This window comes from Diorhabda sublineata, chromosome 2 (assembly GCF_026230105.1).
Source record: "Diorhabda sublineata isolate icDioSubl1.1 chromosome 2, icDioSubl1.1, whole genome shotgun sequence".
Classification (NCBI taxonomy): domain Eukaryota; kingdom Metazoa; phylum Arthropoda; class Insecta; order Coleoptera; family Chrysomelidae; genus Diorhabda; species Diorhabda sublineata.
In genome coordinates, this window is record NC_079475.1 from 11,363,889 (window position 1) to 11,387,328 (window position 23,440).

A 23,440-nucleotide genomic window follows, 5' to 3' on the forward strand; every position below is an offset into this window, starting at 1 on the left:
AGATAATTTTATGATCTACAATTTTTGTCTGCAGTATTTTTTTTATAAAACTTACCGTTTTGCTGAAAATCACGAAAAACTCATTTTTTTGACCTTTGACTTTGAACAAAATTTTTTCCATACGCGGAAATGATGGGAAACATTCAAATTCTATGTTCAATTGTATTTTAAACAATGTTACTGATTTTTAGCTTGATGGGACTTTATGTAGCTCCACTCTTATTTTTTGGCTTAATTTGACCGGACTATTACTGTAGAAAAAACGCGTTCAGACGCAGCGTTAATTCCAGGTAAAGTTAGTGAACATTCCACAATTTTTAATAAATTATTGTATGGAACATGATGAAATATTTCTAACAAATTTTTTTCTGATGCCCTATATTTTAACTTTTCCTTATTAATATATTTTTTTACTAATGATAATTCATTAAAAAGACTATTTTCGGAAATATTACTATTCCGGAATTTTCACAAATATAATCAAATGATTTTTGCACATCGTTCCGATTAAGTTCTGGTTTTAATGCAACTCAACGAAAATTTTCAATATTTTCCAAATTGTCTTTGCAATTACTTTAAAACTTTTTGACATAGTTCTTGATATATTGACGATTTATTCAGTTAATCGTCGTAGCTCGTAGATTCTTAGAACGCAAAACATGACGCAATGATTTTCATAAATACAGGGTGTTTCTATATTCAAACGACAACACTCTACCACAGAGAGATCTCAATAAATAATTCATTTTGATATGGAAATACGAACCCTTACGGGGCCTAGTTGCTGAGATATAAGGTGTACAAAATTTTAAATCAAAATCAAAAATTTGCCATAAATCAAGAACGCCTTTAATTTTTTTGGTAATTTTATACTTTCGCAGTCCCCTCGTTTTTGGCTCTAGAAAATCGAAAAATCATCCGAATTTGATGAATGTTTTTTTATTTATATGGGAATAAAAAAAATGAAATCTTATATTGGTTTCAGCGTTTTAAATCTTCATGAAAATGCACTAATTTACGTATAATTGTTGATAACTTTTTTCCAAATCATCGAATGAAGTTATGTTCTTTTTCATAATGTACATAAAAAATGAATAAATTGAAAAAACATTTATAGAAAAATGTTGATTTATCATGTTTTTACACTTAAAAATAATAACAATTTCCCTTAAAATTATTATAATCAAGTGTACAACATTAAAAATTAATTTTGAAAATTTTCATCATCAAAAAAACAACATTTTACCAAGGTTAGAGAGAATCTTGAGTGAAGCGAGGGGCGGGGGGGTTTGTTTGAAAAGCAGACCGAATGTCAACATTTGTTCTGAACTTTTAGCACCCCCCCTAACCTACCCGAACCCAAAATTCGATAGGATTTAAGTCAAGTGATCCCGGAGGTCAACAATTGGGTCCATCCCGAAATATCCATTTTTCTTTTTCTCTAAAACGTCTGTTTAAGTAATTTCTTGCCGCCTGTAGCAAAATGAACAAATTCCTCATCGTATTGAAAGCACATTTGTTGTCTAATATTTAACGGTACATTATCCGACAATTCATCCAACATTTCTTCCAGAAAGCGCGTATTAATTGCACCATTTAATTTATTTGGTGAAATATAAGAACTGAACTTATCCATCTCCTTAAAAGTCGCATCTCCGATATGCACTTTCCCTCTGGGGTACGTAAGATGCGACTCAATTTGAGTGAATCCCTTCAAACTACAAAAGAGAGCTGTTAGATATTTACTCGGACTAAACAGCAGGGTTCACTGCAGGGTCGTTGCACGGCTATCCACTTTGGAACGCGGAGCTACTTACTGCACGTTCAGAATTAGTTCAGGGCTCAATACTTTACAACGCAAAAAAATGCACAATCACTTGCCAATTGAAATAAAATCCATATAATCTTTTCTCGCAACTCGCAATAATTTGAGGGCATATTTGTTGGAGAATGCCTTCTACTCTATAAATGATTTTAGATTCCAATAATAATATTTAATTCCGGGCATGCTGCATACTGGTTTTTGATTTTTGCTATGGACTTTTATACTAACTATTACCTATAATTTTCTTACTCATTGAGGCTCTCTTCTGTATGTTGAAATTTTATTTGTATCTTTAGTTATTTCTCATGTTTGTTTTTTAGTCTTTACAAGCTTTTGTCTGCAAATTGTGAACAATTTTTTGACAATTTCTCTTTCTCTATTATCTATAGGGTCTCTGCACGATCATTGACAACCATTTTGACTGAGGACGAGCGTTTGGGATGTTGAAAAATACTTGACTTGTACTTGACAAGATATGCCGATTTTCTTATTTTGGTTTGATTGATTTGGATAATTGATAAAAGTATATTCAATGGAGATGGAGTTTCAGTTGTAAAATTTATGTTCTTGGTAGATACACAAAAAAGAGGAATGATTCTATTAGTTTTGTTGATTCAAAGATAAGAAAAAGTTTGATTGCTTAGGATTTCCTAATATTTTGAAATGGAAAAGTTGAAAAGGTGACTCTACGAGGATATATTGAAAAATTTTTAACCTACTATAGAACCAAACAAAATTTCAATGTCAAAATATTTTATCACTCAACATATTCTCCTCTTAATTGGATACATTTATTACAGCGAACCTGCAACGTCTCTAGACCTTCCAAAAAAAAATGTTTCTTCTTGCTCTGCAAACCAGATCTCCACAGCTTTTATTATCTCCTCGTTGAAAGAAAATTTACGACCTTTTAAACTTTTTTTCAGTTGAGGAAAGAGATGATAGTCTGACGGAGCCAAATCTGGAGAATAAGAGGGATGTTCTAGTAATTCAAGCCTCACGAATTTTTTACATGGCAACATGAAATTTGTGTCCTGCAAAAACAAAACACCTTTGGATAGCTTTCCGCGTCTTTTCTCTTTAATTTTTTCCCGTTGAATGGTCAGTAATATCGAATAGTAATCTCCAGTTATTGTTCTACCCTTATTCAAAAAATCGATCATGATTACTCCATGGCAATCCCAAAAAACTGAAGCGAAAACTTTACCAGCAGATTTTTGGACACGAAACTTCTTAGGTCTTGGAGAACCAAAGTGTCGCCATTTCATCGATTGTTGCTTTGTTTCTGGATCCATAGTAACAATTCGGTTTAAGAAGTCTGCTTCGTTTTCAAATCGAGCACAGATCGAGCGCGATGCTTCTACCCTTGCACGCTTTTGGTCAACATTCAAACATTTGGGGATCCATTTTGCAGCAATTTTCTCATGTTCAAATTGACTTGAACTATATGATGAACGCGTTCGTATGAAATATTCAGTGCTTCAGATATCCATTTCAGCCCAATTCGATGGTCTGATAAAATCATGTCTTGAAATGCATCGATAGTTTCGGGGACTGACACAGAAACTTGCCGAACTTCCTGATCGGTCATCATCTTCAATGGAAAATTTACCTCTTTTGAAGCTTGCAGTCCAATTTTTCACGGTCGCATTCGAAGGGCATCGATCACCAAGGGTATTAAGCATATCTTTTTAAATCTGCTTACCTCTTAACCCTTTTAAATACAGGTACTTGATGATGGTAACGCAATATTTTGTTTATGCACGGAACTGGTCTAGGCTAACTAGTTAGCACTAGTTAGCACATAAGATGCATGAATTAGAAAATATTATGCAAGTTATCTAATCGATTATCTAAATTTTTGGGTAATTATTAGTAGATTACATTCTATTTAGTTTTCTGATTAATTTTTTTACGTGCTGCTAGTTATCAAAGACATTCTGGCGTCGGAATACTTAAAAGATTTATAAATTCTCGACAGGGGTCTTTTCCCTCGTTGTTTCGCAGAATTTGTGAATTGCGAGCTTCTGATTATTTATTTTTCGACATTTTAATCATATAAAGGTTAACCGAAAGATAATACGAGTCTTAGAAACCCTACATGAGGGGGAATATATCGCTTCTAAAACGTAAAATTAAAAATTAAGGTTTTCTGAACTCAAGCAAACTGGCTGTGCTTAAAATTGTTGAATTTTCCCGAATTAAATAGTTTACATAAATAATAGGAGGTTATATTCGAAATAGTGCAATTTCAGATATTACATAGAGATTGTATAGGTATGTCTAATTTCCCTTAAATCTAGATGTGTAGGGTGATGAAATTTTGGGATACTCAACATCTGAATACACTCATACACACGAGGTAGTAGCTTTTGGATTCTTTGTGTTAATATCCTTCATTTAGCTACCAGATTATGGCTATTACTTGACAATAAGAAAAATCTAGAATGCGAAAGTTCAGGGGACATATCTGCTCAGTGTAGACTACAGATCTATTTAATAAAGAGACGAAAACATTTCTGGTGGGGTCGCAAATTAAGACTTTTTTCAATACAAAGAAAATTTCTTCAAACCTTCCGTTACATACGGTCATAAAAAGTAGATTAGAGCGTTAGGGAACAATGATTTTATTGGAAATGATGTGTTTGGTCGTGGGATTGTGGAAACACACAATATATATTGCGAGTTTTGGAATATTAAAGTGTTCGTCGTTGGGAAGTGAAAGAATAATGAAAAAATGGATATATTGTACAAAAATATCTATTTGCCTTTTTTTGTTATAGCTAAGGAATAATGCACACTCCCGACGGTACTCTAGAAAGGGGTCAGGCACCATCAATGTATTCACTTCCTGTTCATACTCAAGTTTTATCCGATGAAGACATAGCTCTACCTCAAGTTGTTTCGTTGCCTAATAAGGATCAATTTAATAATTATACGGATAGGTAAGTAGGTGAAATTCGGAATTAAAAAACCTAGTGATATGTTCAAAACGCAACACGTACCCCAATCAAAATTCAGTTACTGTTTTCTTACAAACAGATTATTCAGTTTTGTCTAAGCTGCGTAATTTTTCATTAGACTGGACTAATTTAGGTTTGAGTCAGGTTTTTGACTAAATTTTACAATACATAATCTAGTAATTCTACTATTAATCTTTCGTGTTAGTATACTTACTCTATTTTCAATTCAAAGACTGTAAAGAGTATCAAGGATTTCGGACATATCAGCTTCGTATACTAGACGGTCTACAGCCCAAACCTCACACCACTAGACTTCTTTTTGGTCTATCAGCTCTACAAATACCTGAATGTATAACATTTGGAGACCCAGGACAATATTATGGGGAAGCCGCTGACCGATATCCACGTGTAGCTTTCCAGAAGACTATACCGCATGGAAATATCGATGGCAAGATATTGACAAATTTTACCACAATACAATCTTAAATCCAGGCCTTGACGCCTTAGTTTCCGAACATAACTTTAGTTGAGTCATCCACCAAATTTTAAAGAGATTCAAGTTCAATCCCACTTAAGTTCATTAAAATCTTACTAGCAGGTCTTGGTAAAAACCATCCACGCTTATGTATCTTCTATCCTCAGCTCAACTTCTTCAAGGATTATTCCAATGTTGGTGCGAAAAGCTTGGCAAGATTGTATCCACTTGGTTCAGGACTTTGTTTAGTTTTACATCCTGGGGCACAGTTTTTATTGAACCTGCTTGAGTGAGTTATTTGTAGATTTTCTTAATCAAAGTTAATATTGTCTCGAAGTGATAAAAGGTCTTCAGTTAGTCCAAGGATGTAAGATACGAGACCTGTTTCTAGAACATAATTCTATTACCTATTACCAACAGATTTGCACTATCACCTATAAGAATGAAGATTGAGGCATCTGTTATAAGAAGTTCAACTTTCCCTAGCAGAGAAATTTGACACCCATGAACTCAGATACGACTTTACAGCTTATTGGAGTTCTTCGTTGGTAGCTTGTTCATCTAACCTTGTCTTCATTTTTCTAAAGGGATAAGGTCAGATGAGAATTTTATTTGTATCTTTGAATCGTCTCATAGGAGACCTTTGTTATTATTGTTTACTGTTCCATGAAGTTAGCACGCCTTTAGTGTGGTTATGGGTTTCCTATCAACCAAACTCCATTTGACTTTTTTTGTGGGTGATTGCGTATGAATCCATTATTCTTTAGGCTCTGGATTCTCGTTTAATCTCCATTCTTCAAAAAACTGACATTGTTTCAGATTTTCAATCTTGTCCAACATTTTTGGAATCTAAAGGATCCACTATAATCAGTGTCCTAAATCAATGTGATTGCAATTTTCTACAGAAAGACCTTGAAATATCCGAAAATCTTTTTTAGATCCCGCTTGATCTACATTGATACATGATATATTAATATTAAATAATCTTAATAGTATAATTTTGATAATGACTTATATTCAAAATAACAACTTTTTTCTTCAACTCTGTATACAAGATGTAAATCTGACAGTGGAAATATGAAAATATGTCAGTTAAGAGCAAATTACTTTCATCAAATAACAAATTCAGATAATAAATTTACGACATTAATATTTTTCCGGAGATTTTCCTTGACCTCCTTGCAAAGTCCATTTTAAATAATAGCCACGAATCGATTTCCTCCTGAATATCAAATGTTTTGAAATATAGCATGTGTCTAAGGAATATCAGGATTATTGCGTACATATTTATCTGCAGATTATTCCTTTTTTTCTTTCTAAATATATATTTATAAAATAATATCCTTAGCCATACTTAATAAATATAATTTATTGACAAACCTTATCTGGAATTTATTATTTTCGATATTATAAAAATCATTTGGTACAATACTTTTGATGTATAGTTTTTCGTTGAAATTGAGCTTTCAATTAATATGGACTTATTTTTGAAACTTGTACGCACCAAGTCAAAAAAATTGAGTAAAAAATTCATTTAAAATGCCATAAGAAAGAAAATTTTTAGGACAACTAGTTTTCAGCGCCTACTTTTTAAAAATTAGCTGAAAAGTTGGTTACTGAAATGTCTATTTTTATTAATGAAAGAGTAATAAAATGATAAAGCATTCGTAATCTATAGGCGTATGACTTCTTTCAGTACACAGTTAAATTATTTTTCCAACTGCTCTCATAAGTTCATCCCAAAAGCTCGATAGGATTTAGGTACAGGCTACGCGTTGGCCAATACCTAGAGGCAAGTTCGACATCCTGTAAAGACTGCCATACACAACCTGCGGTATGTGGCCTGCATTGTCCTGCACTAGGATGAAGTTTACTCTGATGAAACTGGAGCGGGGAACGACGTGATATCCTAAAATTTCTTTTAGGTATCGACTCGCCGTTAATCCCCAGCTTCACCACCAGATTCAATAAGAACCATCTCGATTCTAGCTTTCATTGAAATATCTACTCAAACTATCAAGGAAGTTCCAAAAGTCACGTTTTCTTTCATGCAACAATGCGCGAATCTTTCTCCAGATCTTCTGTAGACTCTTCTACTCCTATCGTTACCAAGCAGACACACTCTACTTTTGTCTAAGAAGAAAATAGAGCCTCATTGTTCGTCAATCTAATTAACACGTTCTCTGGTAAATCGTCGATGGGCTGCTCGGCGAGCTTGGGTTAATTTGTGACCAGTAACTGGCCTTTTTCGCTCAAGGTTAGCTGCCTTAAGTCTTCCTACGACTGTCCAGCCACTCTTGGTATTTCTTTGAGCTCTTGTTGGTGTTGAACACCAGTGAGAGCCCGATTGCTCAACGATATGCTGACAATGAATCGGATGTGCACGTTTTCCTTCTTTCCGCGTCCCCGATGAAACTTACCAGTGTCTTGGTAAACTCTGAAAACAACAGATTGTGCAGCGCACTGGCCATTTCTCGCTACCTCTGGCCTTGTAGTAAAAGAGTGAATGCTCGAACAGCTTTATTACTTGTAGTGTCCATTTTCAAATAGAATTTTTGATTGTTGTTAACATTGATGTGTATCTGTTGAGGTTTCTACTTCGATTGAAATGTGCGTTCATCCCGGAGTTTTTTCAAAGAGCCACGTTTTCTTTCATGCAACGCTACCGAATCTTATTCCAGGTCTTCTGTAGGGACTTTCTCTTCTATGTCTACCACGCATGTATATTCTGCTTTCGTTTGAGAACAGAGCAGAGTCCCATCTTCGGCAATACAATTAACGTGTTCTCTGGCTTTTTTGGCTCAAGGTTAGCTGCCTTAAGTCTTCTTTTGACTGTAGAGACACTCACTGACTCATATGCAGCGAATTCTTCACTTCAAGCCAACTCTGATCTTGTCCTAGTCGTAGAGATGGGCAAACATACGAACTTTTGAATAATTATTATCATTAAAACGAAACGTTTTTCGCAACAACTAATTTTTCCAAAATAAGCAAATGTTCGATATTATATAAAATATTGAACAAAAATTGATGGAAAAAATTGTGTATTTTGAATTTTCCATAAATAAGACTTTTAATTTAACAATGTTTAGGCTAGGCTAGGCTAGGTTATGTTATATTAAGATTCATTAGGTTATGTTAGGTGAGGTTAGGTTAGGTTATGTTAAATGAAGTAAGGTTAGGTTAGGTTAAATGAGGTTAGGTTACGTTACGTTACGACTATAATCGCTTTGATGAGAAAATATTAACTCTTTTATAATTTATTTCGTCACAATCTGCATAGTATTGGATAATCGAATAAAAAAGACTTTAATGCAAGTTGGACACTGATAAAATTTCTTGCTATATTTGTCACTTAGCGTTTTTTTACTAATTGCTATAAGACAGATGATTGATCGCTCCTTTCACATATTAATTAATAGAATTGTTTCGATACAACTCTGTACATACGCAACCTACGTTATATTCGCAATCGTCAATCTGTAATTCATTTTATCTGATTTACGCTTCTGAACCAAACAGCGTGTGTTCGGTTTCAATACCTTGTGTCATTAGATAAGTTCCTTTGAGTAGTTTCGTTGAAATCACTCGAGTTAAACATCAGTGAGGTTTTACGACAGCGCGACGAAACATGTTTATCGAATGTTATTTTAAACAAAATAAAACATCGGCGAAATAACGGTTATAATATAGTTAAGTTATTTGTTGACCTTATAGTAAATAAACGGTATGTTCGGTGTGCAAAAATGGTGAAGGTAAACTTTCCCATTAGTGTAAAAAAGATGGTACCGAGAATTTTCATCGTGGAGAATTACTTTAAAGATAACAGGTTGGAAAATTTATTACGCTACGGCTCATATATTTCGTAAACGAATATTTTCTATTTCTAAACCTGTCAAGGTTATAAACTTTCATTATTCAATTGTTGGTGGATGTGTGGATCGTGTGTCAATGAAATCCACTCTGAATTTCAATTTATTATTTACATTTCAATATGCTTTTAATAAGAAATTTTTTAATTTATACCAATTTTATATCCAATTTTGTAGATAGGATCAAATTTCTCGGTTAGACATGGGTAGCAAAAGAATCGAACGGAACTTTTCATGCTTAGTTCAAGATTAATTAGCTCAAGGTTATAACCATCATAATGGTTTCATATCTAACGAGAGTTTTCCATAAATTCCAGTATATATTGCTAAGTTATTGTATTAACTAGTTGTTTTGGAATAAAAACAACATTTCTGTCATTAATTTAACCTCAGAATATTAGTTTGATACAAATTCTGTTTGCTAAAGTCTATATTACAATATTCCTGGGTGTATCTAAATATTATCAGCTGTCGGAAAAACGGTTTATCTAACAGAATCGTATTAAGGTTATCTGAGCCCAATTTTATGAACATTGAACAGATGTTCGAAAGCAATATGATAGGTGTGAATTCGATTTTTAAAACTAGAACGAAAATTTTGATATTACTTTTTAAACGTGTGGGTTTTTATTCACTTTTGAATGACAAAAACGAAATCATTTTTTTTATCCTATAATACTGAAAATAAAACTGAAAAATGTATCGAAGAAGTTGATAAAAAATAATGTTTAGACAACAACTAATTTTGTGTGACCTCCACTTGTACGTAATTTTGTGGAATTTTTGTTCAAAGCTGTAGAAACAAATTTTAAAGCTCCTCTATGGTTCACAGTCGTGAATTGTGGTCCTCAATGGGTTTTTGTAACTGATGGGATTCAAATTCATGCGACCTGATTGAAATCGGTAGATGTAGAAAACGTTGATTGTTCGAATGCAATATAATAGGTGTGAATTCGATTTTCAAAACTATAAAGAAAAATTTAATATTTCTTTTTAAACGTGTGGGTTTTTATTCACTTTTGAATGACAAAAACGAAATCATTTTTTTTATCCTATAATACTGAAAATAAAACTGAAAAATGTATCGAAGAAGTTGATAAAAAATAATGTTTAGACAACAACTAATTTTGTGTGATCTCCAATTGTATGTAATTTTGTGGAATTTTTGTCCAAAGCCGAAGAATCAGATTTTTAAGATCCTCTATGTTTCATAGTCGTGAATTGTGGTCCTCAATGGGTTTTTGTAACTGATGGGATTCAAATTCATGCGACCTGATTGAAATCGGTAGATGTAGAAAACCTTGATTGTTCGAATGCAATATAATAGGTGTGAATTCGATTTTCAAAACTATAAAGAAAAATTTAATATTACTTTTTAAACGTGTGAGTTTTTATTCACTTTTGAATGACAAAAACGAAATCAATTTTTTTTATCCTATAATACTGAAAATAAAACTGAAAAATGTATCGAGGAAGTTGATAAAAAATAATGTTTAGACAACAACTAATTTTGTGTGACCTCCACTTGTACGTAATTTTGTGGAATTTTTGTCCAAAGCTGTAGAATCAGATTTTTAAGATCCTCTATGTTTCACAGCCGCGAATTGTGGTCCTCAATGGGTTTTTGTAACTGATGGGAATCAAATTCATGCGACCTGATTGAAATCGGTAGATGTAGAAAACCTTGATTGTTCGAATGCAATATAATAGGTGTGAATTCGATTTTCAAAACTATAAAGAAAAATTTAATATTTCTTTTTAAACGTGTGAGTTTTTATTCACTTTTGAATGACAAAAACGAAATCAATTTTTTTTATCCTATAATACTGAAAATAAAACTGAAAAATGTATCGAAGAAGTTGATAAAAAATAATATTTAGAGAATAACTAATTTTGTGTGATCTCCAATTGTATGTAATTTTATGGAATTTCTGTCCAAAGCTGTAGAACCAGATTTTTAAGATCCTCTATGGTTCATAGTCGCGAATTATGGTCCTCAATGGGTTTTTGTAACTGATGGGATTCAAATTCATGCGATTTGATTGAAATCGGTATATGTAGAAAACTTTGGTTTCCTATTCATTCTAAAACCTCCGCAGGTCGATGTGGTCTGACAGTACCATTAATAAAAATGATCCATGGACCTATAACGACATGAAATTGTGGCAACTACTTAATATATCTATCCTGTATCTACAACGAGATTCGTCTATGCAGATGGAGTTGTTCAAATGCCCGAGCTAATCTCATTTAACTATGCGCCGTTGTCAATGGTATTCTCCAAATTAGCATCACAGATTCATCTCCTTATCATCAATAGTAGTTGGTATTCTGGATAATTCCTATTTGGGCAATAGTTTCACTTTCCTGGATTCGAATAAGAATACTGGAAATGACATTCTGGCACACATTTAGTCGATTGATAACATCCGTTTTAAGAAATTCAATAGCGCTAGAAAACTCTACGATACTTAATTCGCATTATTACAATTTAGCAAATTGTTGTACAGTTGTACAAATAAATTAATTATTCAAAGTAAGGAATTCCGAATTCAGAATGCTTATCAGTGATTCAAAAAATTCCCAGGTATCACTACTAAAATGAAAGTTAATCACTTTTTCTCTAATAGCAGCAAATTTCAATAAGCAAGTTCAAATGTACAGGTTTCAGTTCAGACCGTTATTGTGTTTATGCAATATTGAACAATTGAAAAAATTTCGCTTTAGAAAGTTCTGCGTGCACGAAATTCAAAATACAATAATCAAATTTACCAGAATTCGGTTTTGCGCGGTTTTGATTAGATACCTCATAAATTTTGACAACCTGTATATGTAATTTAATGTGCATTTGGATGCATATTCGAACATACCAATCGTTAAAAACATTTTTAGGTCTCATTAATTTAATGACAATAATATTCGAAAGTTATCGAAGAAACCTTCCACTCTATTCGAAAAATTCAATGAAATCTCAATTCTAAAACGTTCTCTATGTAAATTGTACAACGCCTAATTAAGGTTAAAAAGATAGTAAATTCTAGTAATTTTGTGTTTATACTGTTTCTTATATTCTCTGAAAAGTTAGTGCTCACTAAAAATCAATTATCTTTTATAATTTCCTTCTATTTCCAGCAAATTTTGTACGAATTCGTATTTTCTATTTCTTTTCGGAAACCGACGAACAGAATACATTTTTGTACGGTATATTCAAAAAAATATAAATTCAATTTTTGTATATGTTAGAGCATCAGCCCCTTTTTATCCACATTTGTTCTATCTACTCGTTTATTCTTTATTAATTGCCATCTGTGTTCCAGTTCCCTTCTTTTTTTCCGCAGTTCTACAGTTAACCTAACCAACAATTTGGAACTCAGCTGTAGAACTGCGGAAGAAATTACTAAAGAAGAAACAAGTAGGTAGAACAGATCTGAATAAAAAAGAGCTTATGCACGAATACAAAAACTGAATTTATATTATTTTTTAAAATATATAACCATACAAAAATCTGTTCTTTTCCATTCGTTTCGCTTCCCAAACTAAAAAGAAAATACGAATTCCCACGGAATTAAGCATAAAAAATTTGTTTGAAATAAAAAGAAATAATAAGAGATAATTGAAATTTAGTGAGCACTGTATAAAGAAAACAAAGTTAAAAATATATTAGAAAAACTTACTAGCGAAAAGAAAACAGTGTCACCTCAAATTTACTATAATTTTAACCTCTAACTCAAGCGTTAAAGATTGTACATAGAGAACGTTTTAGAATCCACACAAATATTCTATTAAATTTTTCGAATACAGTGATAGGACAAAAATAAATTAATTTTTTTGAAAACTAAAAGATTTCTACTATTCATCTCTAACATAATTTCTAAATTCAATATTTCGAAAATGATTTCTGCTGTTATTCAGAGGAGCAAACAACTACTTTCCTGGCTAATGCCATGGCGAATATTGAATTATATCTCCTCTGAAGAGCGTGATGTAAATTGACCTTTTTGTTGATATTAACATTCACAATGGCTCACAATTGCAGGATAGGTTGTTACTACTGAATAGTTTCGACGTTATTACGTCTCATCAGAGTGGTTTAACAACCCTTGTTCGGGTTTGAGACGCGTCAAACATCCAATAGCGTCACTATTCTGTTCATATAATTATACATTCCCTGCGTACGATAACTGGCACCACCCTCACTTCCAATTGCGAACCACTGTTCAGTTGGAAGTCTAGCGTAGTCGCCGATAATGTAGATTCCGATGGTAAATGCGCTGTGTAAAATGTATCGAAATATAATTTCGAAATTCATTATTTCGAAAATGTATTTTGCCGAGAAAACAACTACTTTCCTGGCTAACGCCTCGACGAATGTTGTCGCTAACTCGTAGCGTTCGCTGGGGAATGTTTAAGCATGTGAACCAATATATATATATATATATATATATATATATATATATATATATATATATATATATATATATATATATATATATTCTTATTTAGGTCAACCATATGTTTACAGTTTTGATATTTTGATATCGTACCCGGAACGCAATATTGAGGCTATTTTACAATAAACGTAGGTAGAGGGTTTGATAATTTCTTTTCATAAATTCCTAGTCGAAGGTTCAATTTAATCGTAAATCAACCGATAAAATAAAATAAAATTTATTAATCTTTAAGCCGCTTTTAGTTATATAATCGATTAAAAAGAGAAGAACTTATGTAAGTTTATGCAATCTTTGTTTACGGTATCTCCCAACTTTATCTTTGTGACGGAAATAAAAATTTGATGAAGTTGTAGTTAACGTAATATTGTTTAAAAACAGGAACTTTGTTTTAAATTGATAAAGTTATTGTTCTTTCTAATTGTCGTTCATTCACGCAATAACGTGATATAATTTGGTAAATAAAAACCTCACTGCGCTAAAACGAGAGTACATAGAGAGGGATAAACCGAAAAATCATGTTTTTGACCAAAAATTTATTCTTTTGACTAACAATTATCAATTATAGTAAAAAATACGATCGATGTACGCCAAAGTTGAAGTTTTCTTCCCCTATGTTATGAAGGTTGTTACTTAAGTTTTGAGTATGGCTTTCTTATTTTTCCAAATATTCTCCATTATGATCAATATACATTCCATACGTTTGAACCAATTGTAGAAGCATTTTTTCCATTTCGTTTGAGGTACCTTCAAAGCATGTGATTTGAAACGATTCTTCAGTTGTAGGCAAACGTTGACCTCTCAATTTATTTTTTATCCACGGGAATAAGAAAAAACCATTGGGTACCAAACAAAGATGACCCTTCAATTCAATGTTTAGACTGTTCCAAAACGTTTTTGATTGAACTTATGTGTGAGAGCTCGCATTGTCTTAGTGAAGAATGATTCGTCTTCTGCTATTGGTTCCCCGGATACTTTCGAACACTTCTAGCGAAAAATGCTGGTACACCATTCAGGATTGCTACGGAATGGTTAAGATATTCCGAAAAAACAGACGACCATTTGCTTCGAAGTGTTTCTTGCGCGAACAACTTTTGTTGGTTTTGGCTCATCAACATTTTTTCCATCAATTCGTTGAACAAATATTTTGGACAGCCAAATCTTCATTCAATATTGAATGTATGCGAGTGGATCTTATGTCCAAGTATGCCTCGATCTCACGATCTCACGATCTTGCAATATCAGTTTACGCACAGTATCGATGTTTTCTGGTACAACATCCGATTTTGGACGACCTTCATCCTCTAACGAAAAGGGACGACGATTAAATTTATTTCCATTTCTTGGCCAAGATTAATGTTTCAAGAAAACAACTCAAATAGCAGTCGTATGATAACACGTTCTGAGTACGTTCAGCATTAAAAATGTCGAACTTTATGATGGAAATGTCTGATTTCACATTTTCACATCAAAAATTGAGAAGCAAGCCTCATATTATCTGAACTAACCACTTTATCACAAGACTATACAAACAGAAATTTAAATCTTAACTAAAACAATTATTGATTGACATGATAATATTAATTTTAGACGAGGATTAAGATATATAAAATATTTTCTGTTACTGACGTATAATTTTATATTGGGCCTTACCTCCCCTGTCATAAAATATTTTCTTTAACTTTTCATGTATCTAGAAAGCAGGTACAACTTTTATTGTCAAAGTTAATTTAATTAATTTGAAAATCTTCAGTGAATTCACCTGCTGTTTGCCTATAGATAACCTTGATGTTCATATCCCTGAACTTCAAATAAGTAATTCTAGAATTGTTGTCAAGTTTAAAACCTTATCGAATTGACGTAATCGAGTTTCACCATATGTGTACAATCAACCCAAAATTTGAGCTCACTTTTTTCTTATTTCTTTGTTAAATTATTTTATTTTATTTGTTTATGGTGAAATGTTTTCGAAATAATGCTTGACACAAAAACAAATAAGTGAGTACATTTTATACGTAGTTAATATTTTCATTTTTTTTCCTCTGGTAAAAGGAAATGTGAGAAAAACATGTCAAAATTTCCGAAACTATAGATGTTATAGACGCCCAAACTTTCTAAATTAAATTTTTTCCGTCGAAACTGAATTAGGCCAGGGTACACAAAAATGGCTTTTTGTAACAAAATTAATAGTAATAAATGCGTTCGAGTAAAGCAGTAAATACGAAATATTTCCCCATAGAATTTCAGTATTTTCACCTAGAATACAAAGTATTTTATGCCAGTATGAATAACTGTTTATTTAGTTAATAAATAAGTTATAATTCATAGAGGGGAAAATTCTGGGAAAATTATTAATTTTAGCATAAAACTAATGTGACAGCTATTTTAGGTGAACGAGTTAGCCCGATTAAAAAAAAGAGATTAAAATCGGCCCAATAGTTTCTGAGATAATTAATATTTTTCAGCGCTCCGCAGATTTGAAGTCTGTCCGAGCATTTTTGAGCACGCCGTCTTTGTTTCTTTTCCGCGGCTTCGCGGAGCAGCGGAAGAAAACAGTGTCACTTATACTGCTACCAAATGCACATTTTCAATAAAAGATTATTGAAACTTTTATTGATAAAAATTTCAAGCTTCCCCTACAAAATGACGTAAAAAACATTCTTTAATATTGGAAAACAAAGCCGCAGTGAATTTAAAAAAAAAATGTTTAACTTCGCCCCAAATTAAACTGCCAGCTTTCCGAATATGACATTGGTATTATGATATTTTTATACAAGGTTTAAAAAACAATAAAGTGTTTATAAATTTTTTATACCCCTTTTTTCAACACTTTTTTGAGGTAAAAAAAATTAGTTCAACTCTTCTTCTTTCCAACGCGACTTTCTAAATGATGACAAACAAAAAAAGGGCCTCCTATGGTTTAATTGCCATTTTGCAAAAACTATTGGAGCTACAGGGTCCATCTTTAGAGCCTTGATTATGTACATCGAGATCTCGGTTTTCAGTGAATAGGAAACCTTTATATTTAAAATTAAACAAATTATAAACAATTTAAAAAATTCAAAATTTTCTCCTTTCGGTTAAATTATCTAAGCAAAAAATTACCGAAATTTAATTTATAAAAGTTAATTTTGAAGATTTTTCAATTCTCTATAATATTGCTCATAGTAATAAAAACGAGTCTTGCATAGGTTCAGCGCAAAATGCAAAAAACAAAATTTATAACGATTTTTTGGTGTTTTTATTGTTAAAAAAGTTAAGCTTAGACAAAAAATGTTGAATTTTATGAACATAACTTTTATTTAACCCCTAGAACACGATGGCGTTGTTTTTTTGTGCGTGAAAACATGCAAAGTCGGCTGGTAAAGTTATGGCATCAGTATTTTGGGATACGCATGGTATAATATTTATGGAATACATTAAAATGGTAAAAACTATAAACAACGACGATTACGTAGCCTTATTGGAGGACGGAATCGTTAAAACAAGACCCCTTTTGAAGAAAACGAAAGTGTTGTTACAACAAGACAATGCATCCCAAAAATAGAAATTCGAATTGCTTATATTATACTGCTCTTAAAAGCGCTTACCAAAGAAGACTTCCAACACTGCTTGGATCAATGGAAAAAACGTATGGGAAGGTGTGTGGAAAAGGTGTATATTAAAGGGAAGCATTCGAATGTAACCAGTCTCGTTATTTAATAGACTGACTTCGTATAGTTTGCACCTTACAAAAAGTATTTACAGTTCTGCTAAAAAATATTATAAATAAATTGATAAATAGGATATCAAATATTAAAGAAAATTAATTAAATTATTTGCAGACAGTTTTAGTTGTTTTGAATATTTTTTAACAACTCTGATACATTTATAAATTCAATACAACCGCCAAAATCTCCCCTTTATCAAAATACTTTATTCGCTGCATTTATGCACGAGAAGAGGGTCAAATATTCGTAGGTAGACTAAGAGCTTTGCGTGTAATAGGTGAAGAGGGTAGATTCGGGGTGAAACTATATTGTTATCGTCTATCATTTTGAACTAGGGGACAATATAGATTTTTTTCTAGTCTCGTGGCATTATCTTGTTTCCCTTTTAGTGATATGCTAATTTTACTTCCTGCTAGAGCTATTTTTAGTATATTATACAGGGTAAGTAAGATTATTTATTCATATTTTACAAAATATTTGTCTACGAGCAAGCAATTTTTTTGATAAATCATTTAAAAAGAAACTGATTATTTAAGATATTTTGGGTTACGTAAAAATATTGATTTTTAAATGATATAGAGAAAATGGTTAATTTAAAACCATTTTTGCAGTCCAGGGACGAAGATTTCGTCCAATATCTGCACATAACGCGCCGAATTCACTCTAACTATGCGACGACTTTTATCTTCAAAAAAGTAATTTCTCTCGTTGATATTGACATGGTCCCTTTAAGGGTTTTTGATGTTTGTGTTTTGGATTGGTTGCTTTTTGACGTGTAAGATAAATATCCGAAAACAAAAAGTTGGTAAACGTGGAAGAGCGCTCAATCATCTGGTTTACGGAGTCAAGCCTTTTACTAGTATCCCGAGGTTCTAAATTTTGTAAGGGTGCAGACCCATCTTTGTCTAAAATGCTAAATAATGACTTTGACGAATCTAGAAGACCTTGGACGTCAGTATTTTGGTTTGTTCAATGTTGATCTAGTCTTTTCAAACTTCTCGGCCAATTTTCCAATCAGTTGAGTGCTTGGCGCGTCATTTAAGTGACTGCATTGCTCTACAATCGCCGATTTAACAGTTTTGTACAACTTAACGTACGTACAACGGACAGTTCGCTTCCGAAAAATGCTTCAAAGCGACTAAATTCCCAAGAGCCAGGCTAACGATTGACATATCTCCCGCTCTCTTCTGATTAACTGTTCTCACGCAATAAACAATAGAAATTTGAACTTTCTTTTCGAGACACCTTGTATATATATATTCAATCTTTCAAATTCTCTCACTGAAATGTGTAAAAAAATATTTTAGGCCTGACCTGGGCGCTGAGACAAGCCCGATGTTATCGAATGATGTTTTGATCAGACCTCGTAAATCACCTTGCATATTTTTCTTGTATTTAATAATGTTTATCATATCTGTGTTAATTTGAATTGGATATATAAGATAGACATTTTTCTGTTAAATTGCAGTATGTTGTAAATTATATTTCGTTTTTTGTGTACCTAGACTATCTCCTAATTATATTATTAGCACGCAGAGATAAGATAAACAGATTCAAGTAAAAAACTCAAGTCGGTTTTAAATTTTATCTCATGCATTTTACTTCAAGAACCGTAAATCGTATTAATCACCGTCATAAAAATATAGACCGACTATTTATGGGTTGTAAGTCAACTACATTGGTTAGCAAAAGAATTGATTCAAGTCGTACACTCGCGGACAAAACCTTGAGCACATTTAACCAAACGATAGGCGACGACGAGGATGGAATAAAAATTAACGGTACGACATTAAACAACATACATTATGCAGACGACACAGTTAATATTACAGACAATCCCTTCAACGCCTAATAAACAAAGTTGTAGAAGTGGAAAATCAACTTAATTCTCTTTATAGCTCCATAACGACAAATGTAGACCCTGCCGTCGAAGTAAAATTACGTATAGAACAAGCTAGAGCCATATTCCTAAAGGTGAAAAACCCATTATGTAACGCAACTTTGAACTTAAACTTAAGATACCGTTTTGTAAAGTATGTGGACTCAGTTCTCTTGTATGGAGCAGAAACATGGACATTAAAAGTGGATACTATGAACAGACTCGAGGTTTTTGAAATGTGGATCTTCCGTAGACTACTAAAAATATCATGGAAGTGCTTAAACGTATGGGAAAGGAAAAAGAGTTACTTACAACAATAAAGAGAAGAAAGACCGCTTATCTAGGCCTCATATACCGTGACAACAAGCCTGATATACGGAAATTAATAATAAAAGGAAAAATAGAAGGAGAACGTGGACCTGCTCGCAGAAACATTCATGGTTAAAAAACATACGCGATTGGACTGAAATGAGTATGCCGAAATTGTCGCCAACCTTCATTAAATGGAGATAGCACCTGAAGAATAAGAAGCATCTCAAAACCATTAATCTTAGATTAAATTCGTGGAAATGACAATTTATTCGAAACTGAACTAACAATATTTAGTGTTCCCTTCCCTGGCACTACTAATAGAATTAGTTTCTTTCGTAGATCTTCTTCCATGTTATCATATTCTTTAGTAAGCGCCATTTTGAGATATGATTTCGTGACTAGTGCATAATTTCTATCCCGAATTTTTCTCCCTTAAATGATTTGTGTACAAGCTAATCCATAGCGGCAATTTCGGTAAATAATGCCGTACGGAACCTAAAGGATGTGGACGGGCATTAGGATGAAGTTTTCGCCGATAAAACTAGCTTGGGGAACGAAGTTATCCCCTGAAATTTCTTCTATGTAGGGTTGGCCTTTAATTCAATTAACGTGTTATCTGGCAAATCATAGACGGACTGCTCGGGGGGTTGGGGTTAATTTGGAGCCAGTAGTTGTCCTATTTGTCTCAAGTTAAGCTGTCTTAAATCTTCTCTAACTGTCCAGTTACTCAAAGCAACTCTGAGCTCTTGTTGGATATTGAACCTAAAGGAACCTCGATCGTATTTCATTATTGCGTATTTTAAATGTTTTTTATCAGCAGTTTTAACCACATTACCCTCAGAATTATCTTATTTTTTCGAGATACTACCTAAACCGCGATAAGAATTGAAATAAAAGCGTGTAAGTAATAATAGTCCGGTCAAATTATTTCTAAAAATTATAATGAAATGACAAAAATTAATAAAATAAATTTCCTAAAACCATCAGAAATGACTGAAAAGTCCCCAAACGGATTTGTAGGTCACACATCCACAAAAATTGTGGTTCATATAATTAAGAATAATGTTAATAGTTTTTATTTTGTGTGGAACACCTTATTTGAATTACACTTACTTTCCTAATGTCTTTCTACTCTTTGTAGTGGATTGAGTTACTTTGTTCTACGGATCTTTTCTCTAAAATTCGCTCTATTTCTTTCGATATATTAGTTTGTGGTAGCACCTCTATGCTCAGTAGCTTTGTTGACATCTTTAATCTAGTTCTTCCTTGTCTTCCTCTACATTTGAGCATTCTTCTCTGCCTCATCCTTTTCACATTCGAGCCATCTCGGTGGTCTAATCTGGTGGGTATTTTATTTCTCCAGTTTTTTCGATTGTTGTCCACAATTTGGAGCCATGTGTAAGTAAAGGTATAATAATCACGCTTTTATAAATTTCCACTTTTATGACCTTAGGTAGTTCATTGTTTCCTATAAATGCTGTTGCGTTAAATAATTTTTTAGATGACGTCATCTGAAAGTTGTTCGTTCTGTATTTATTTACATACCGAAAGTTGCGTTTTGAGTGTTCCATGTAGTGACAGTTCCGCACTGCAAAACACTTTCGGGACGCTTTGAAGTAGAAAACTTTAACTTCCTTAAATGTCACTCTAGCCACTTCAATGTTGACGGTTGACATATGACGCAAACACATCTACATCTAGTAGAGATATACATATTACATCTGCATCCAATTCAATAAATGTTAATAATTGTCCTGGAGGTACACCCAACATTACTTTTTGCAAATAATTTATAAATTAATATTGACATTGCAAATATCATTAAGTACATTATATTGTATAATGAAGTCTCGAAATTTTCAGACTCGTCCAACAAAGTAGCACTTTCAGTCCTTTGCATACAAATAACTATTTTGTGTCTGTCGATGTTTCTGTGATATCTTCGTCTAATTTTTCATTTCCTGCTTTCGTTGAGTATAGGTATTTAATTTTTTCTATTTCTATTACTTGAATTGTATAGTTGTAAGTAGTTACGTAGTAAAAAATAATTTGATAACTGTAACCTTTAAAATTTTCCAAAAAAAAATTTATATTAACACGAGTTTTTCATAAACATTGTTTATTATATTGTTGTAACTTTATTTACATTGTTATGAACAATAGGATACTTGTGATCTTTGAAAAGTTGTTCAGTTGGAAGAAAATTGAAATATAAAGGATTTGATTTGTTTCAACATCTGTTTTTTTTTTTCGACTAACAGTACGAGGATGGTACCTGGCCTAACCTAGCAATGGCGATAGTTGTGTGAAAAATAACTGGATTCTACTTTGGGTAAGACTGTTCCTTCGTTATCAACAGTAAAATATTGTGTAGCAGGGTTTAAACGAGGCCGTACGACCTGCGAAGTCCAGCATCGTAGAGATCGACCAAACGAAGTGACGATTCCAGAAATGTTGAAGAAAATCCACGAAGCGGTACTGGATGATTATCGTCTGAATAAAGTGCGCGAGCTAGCAGACATAGTAGGCATTTCAAAAAGTACATATTATCATATTATAACCATGGATGAATCGAGAATCCAGCAGTCCACACCCGAAATAAAAGAACTATTAAAATAATGGGCTAAAAAGTGAGAATTCCATCTGCAGGCAAGGTCATGGCGTCGGTTTTTTAGGATGCGAAATTATTGCAAAGATTGAGGGAAGGAATCAAGCAAAAACGTGTTTTTTCATTGAGACAATGCACCAGCTCACATATCTGTTATTGCAATGTGCAAAATTAAGGAAAAAATGGTTAGGTGGTCAAAGATTTTCCAACAATGAAGAGGTGATGTCAACAGTTAATGGCTATTTTGAAGTTCTTGACTATTCTCATTATAAAAACGGTATCGAACTTATTAAACGTCGCTGGAAAAATTATTTGAAGCTAAAAGGAGATTTCGTTTTGTTGGTCCAGATATTTCAGGGACATTCCTCGTATGTTATTCCTCAATAATAGTTATGACTTTCCAATAAGAATTTGCGCTCTTTCTACGGACACTTGTTGATATACTGACATGGCTCTCCTTACCTCTACATTCCATATTTTCTATGTTCATGATCAATTTCTTGGTGTTTTCTATGTTCATGTTCATACTGTATTTCCTATGTATTCCGTTTTAAAATTCGAGATTTTGATTTAGAGTTTCTTCGCCCTTTACAAATAGTACACTTCCTATATTTCTTCATTTCCTGTAATAATTTTTAAAACTGTTTTTTATTTCTTTCATGGTCTCATTAATATTATCGTCCGTTGTTTGTTTCAAATATTATTAGTTTTTTCTGTTTGACGTAATTTTTGTTGTTGGGAGAAGTATAAATATTTAAACGGAGACTATGTTAAGAAATAAAAATGATTTAAATAACTTGGAGTCGTTCTTTATTATTAAAAAATATTATTTTCAGTGTTCCTATAAAAGATGAATTCTCTCTGCCGAAGATAACAAATGATTACGCAGTTAATATACCCGCAGTTTGTCAGGATAGTTCCCCTGATACACCTCAACCTGCATATGATCTCAAACAAGGATGGATGAACGGCATTTTCGGCTGCTTAAGACCGGTGTTGTCCATCATAGGAAAAGGAGTGGTTGAAAATAAAAACAATCAAGGTAATGTAAATTTTCCATCAAATTATTGTAGGGATTTCGGAAATGAAATAACAAAATGTACTCTTATCAATCGCAGTCCGTCAATTGTCTTTTTCAATGAACTAAATAAATAATAGTCGCATAGCGACAAATCGGGACTATAAGGAGGGTGTTTCAGTATATCCCAATCCAATTCGCGTATATGCGGCAAACTTGTGAATTTCTGCTCTAAATTCAGAAGTCTTAGTACCTATCTGGTTGAAATTTTCATTATTTGCTACGCTGATGCCTAAATCTTCAGTTATATCGCGTACAGTGCAGCGTCGG

At 32.8% G+C, this 23,440-nt stretch overlaps 1 protein-coding gene across 3 annotated transcripts in view; it reads left to right on the forward strand.

Annotated features, from left to right (window-relative positions):
* Positions 1 to 23,440, forward strand: part of LOC130452820 (mitogen-activated protein kinase kinase kinase 12) — a 33,454-nt gene that overhangs the window by 1,020 nt on the left and 8,994 nt on the right. Inside the window, exons 2-3 of one of the 3 annotated variants that reach the window (XM_056792281.1) lie at positions 4,609 to 4,770; positions 22,929 to 23,134. In XM_056792281.1, coding sequence (XP_056648259.1) covers positions 4,619 to 4,770; positions 22,929 to 23,134 — 358 coding nt within the window. In that variant the 5' untranslated portion in view covers positions 4,609 to 4,618. Of the gene's footprint in view, positions 1 to 4,608; positions 4,771 to 8,836; positions 9,093 to 19,024; positions 19,075 to 22,928; positions 23,135 to 23,440 lie in introns of those variants that run through there. The other 2 variants (XM_056792282.1, XM_056792283.1) reach the window with 2 other exon arrangements.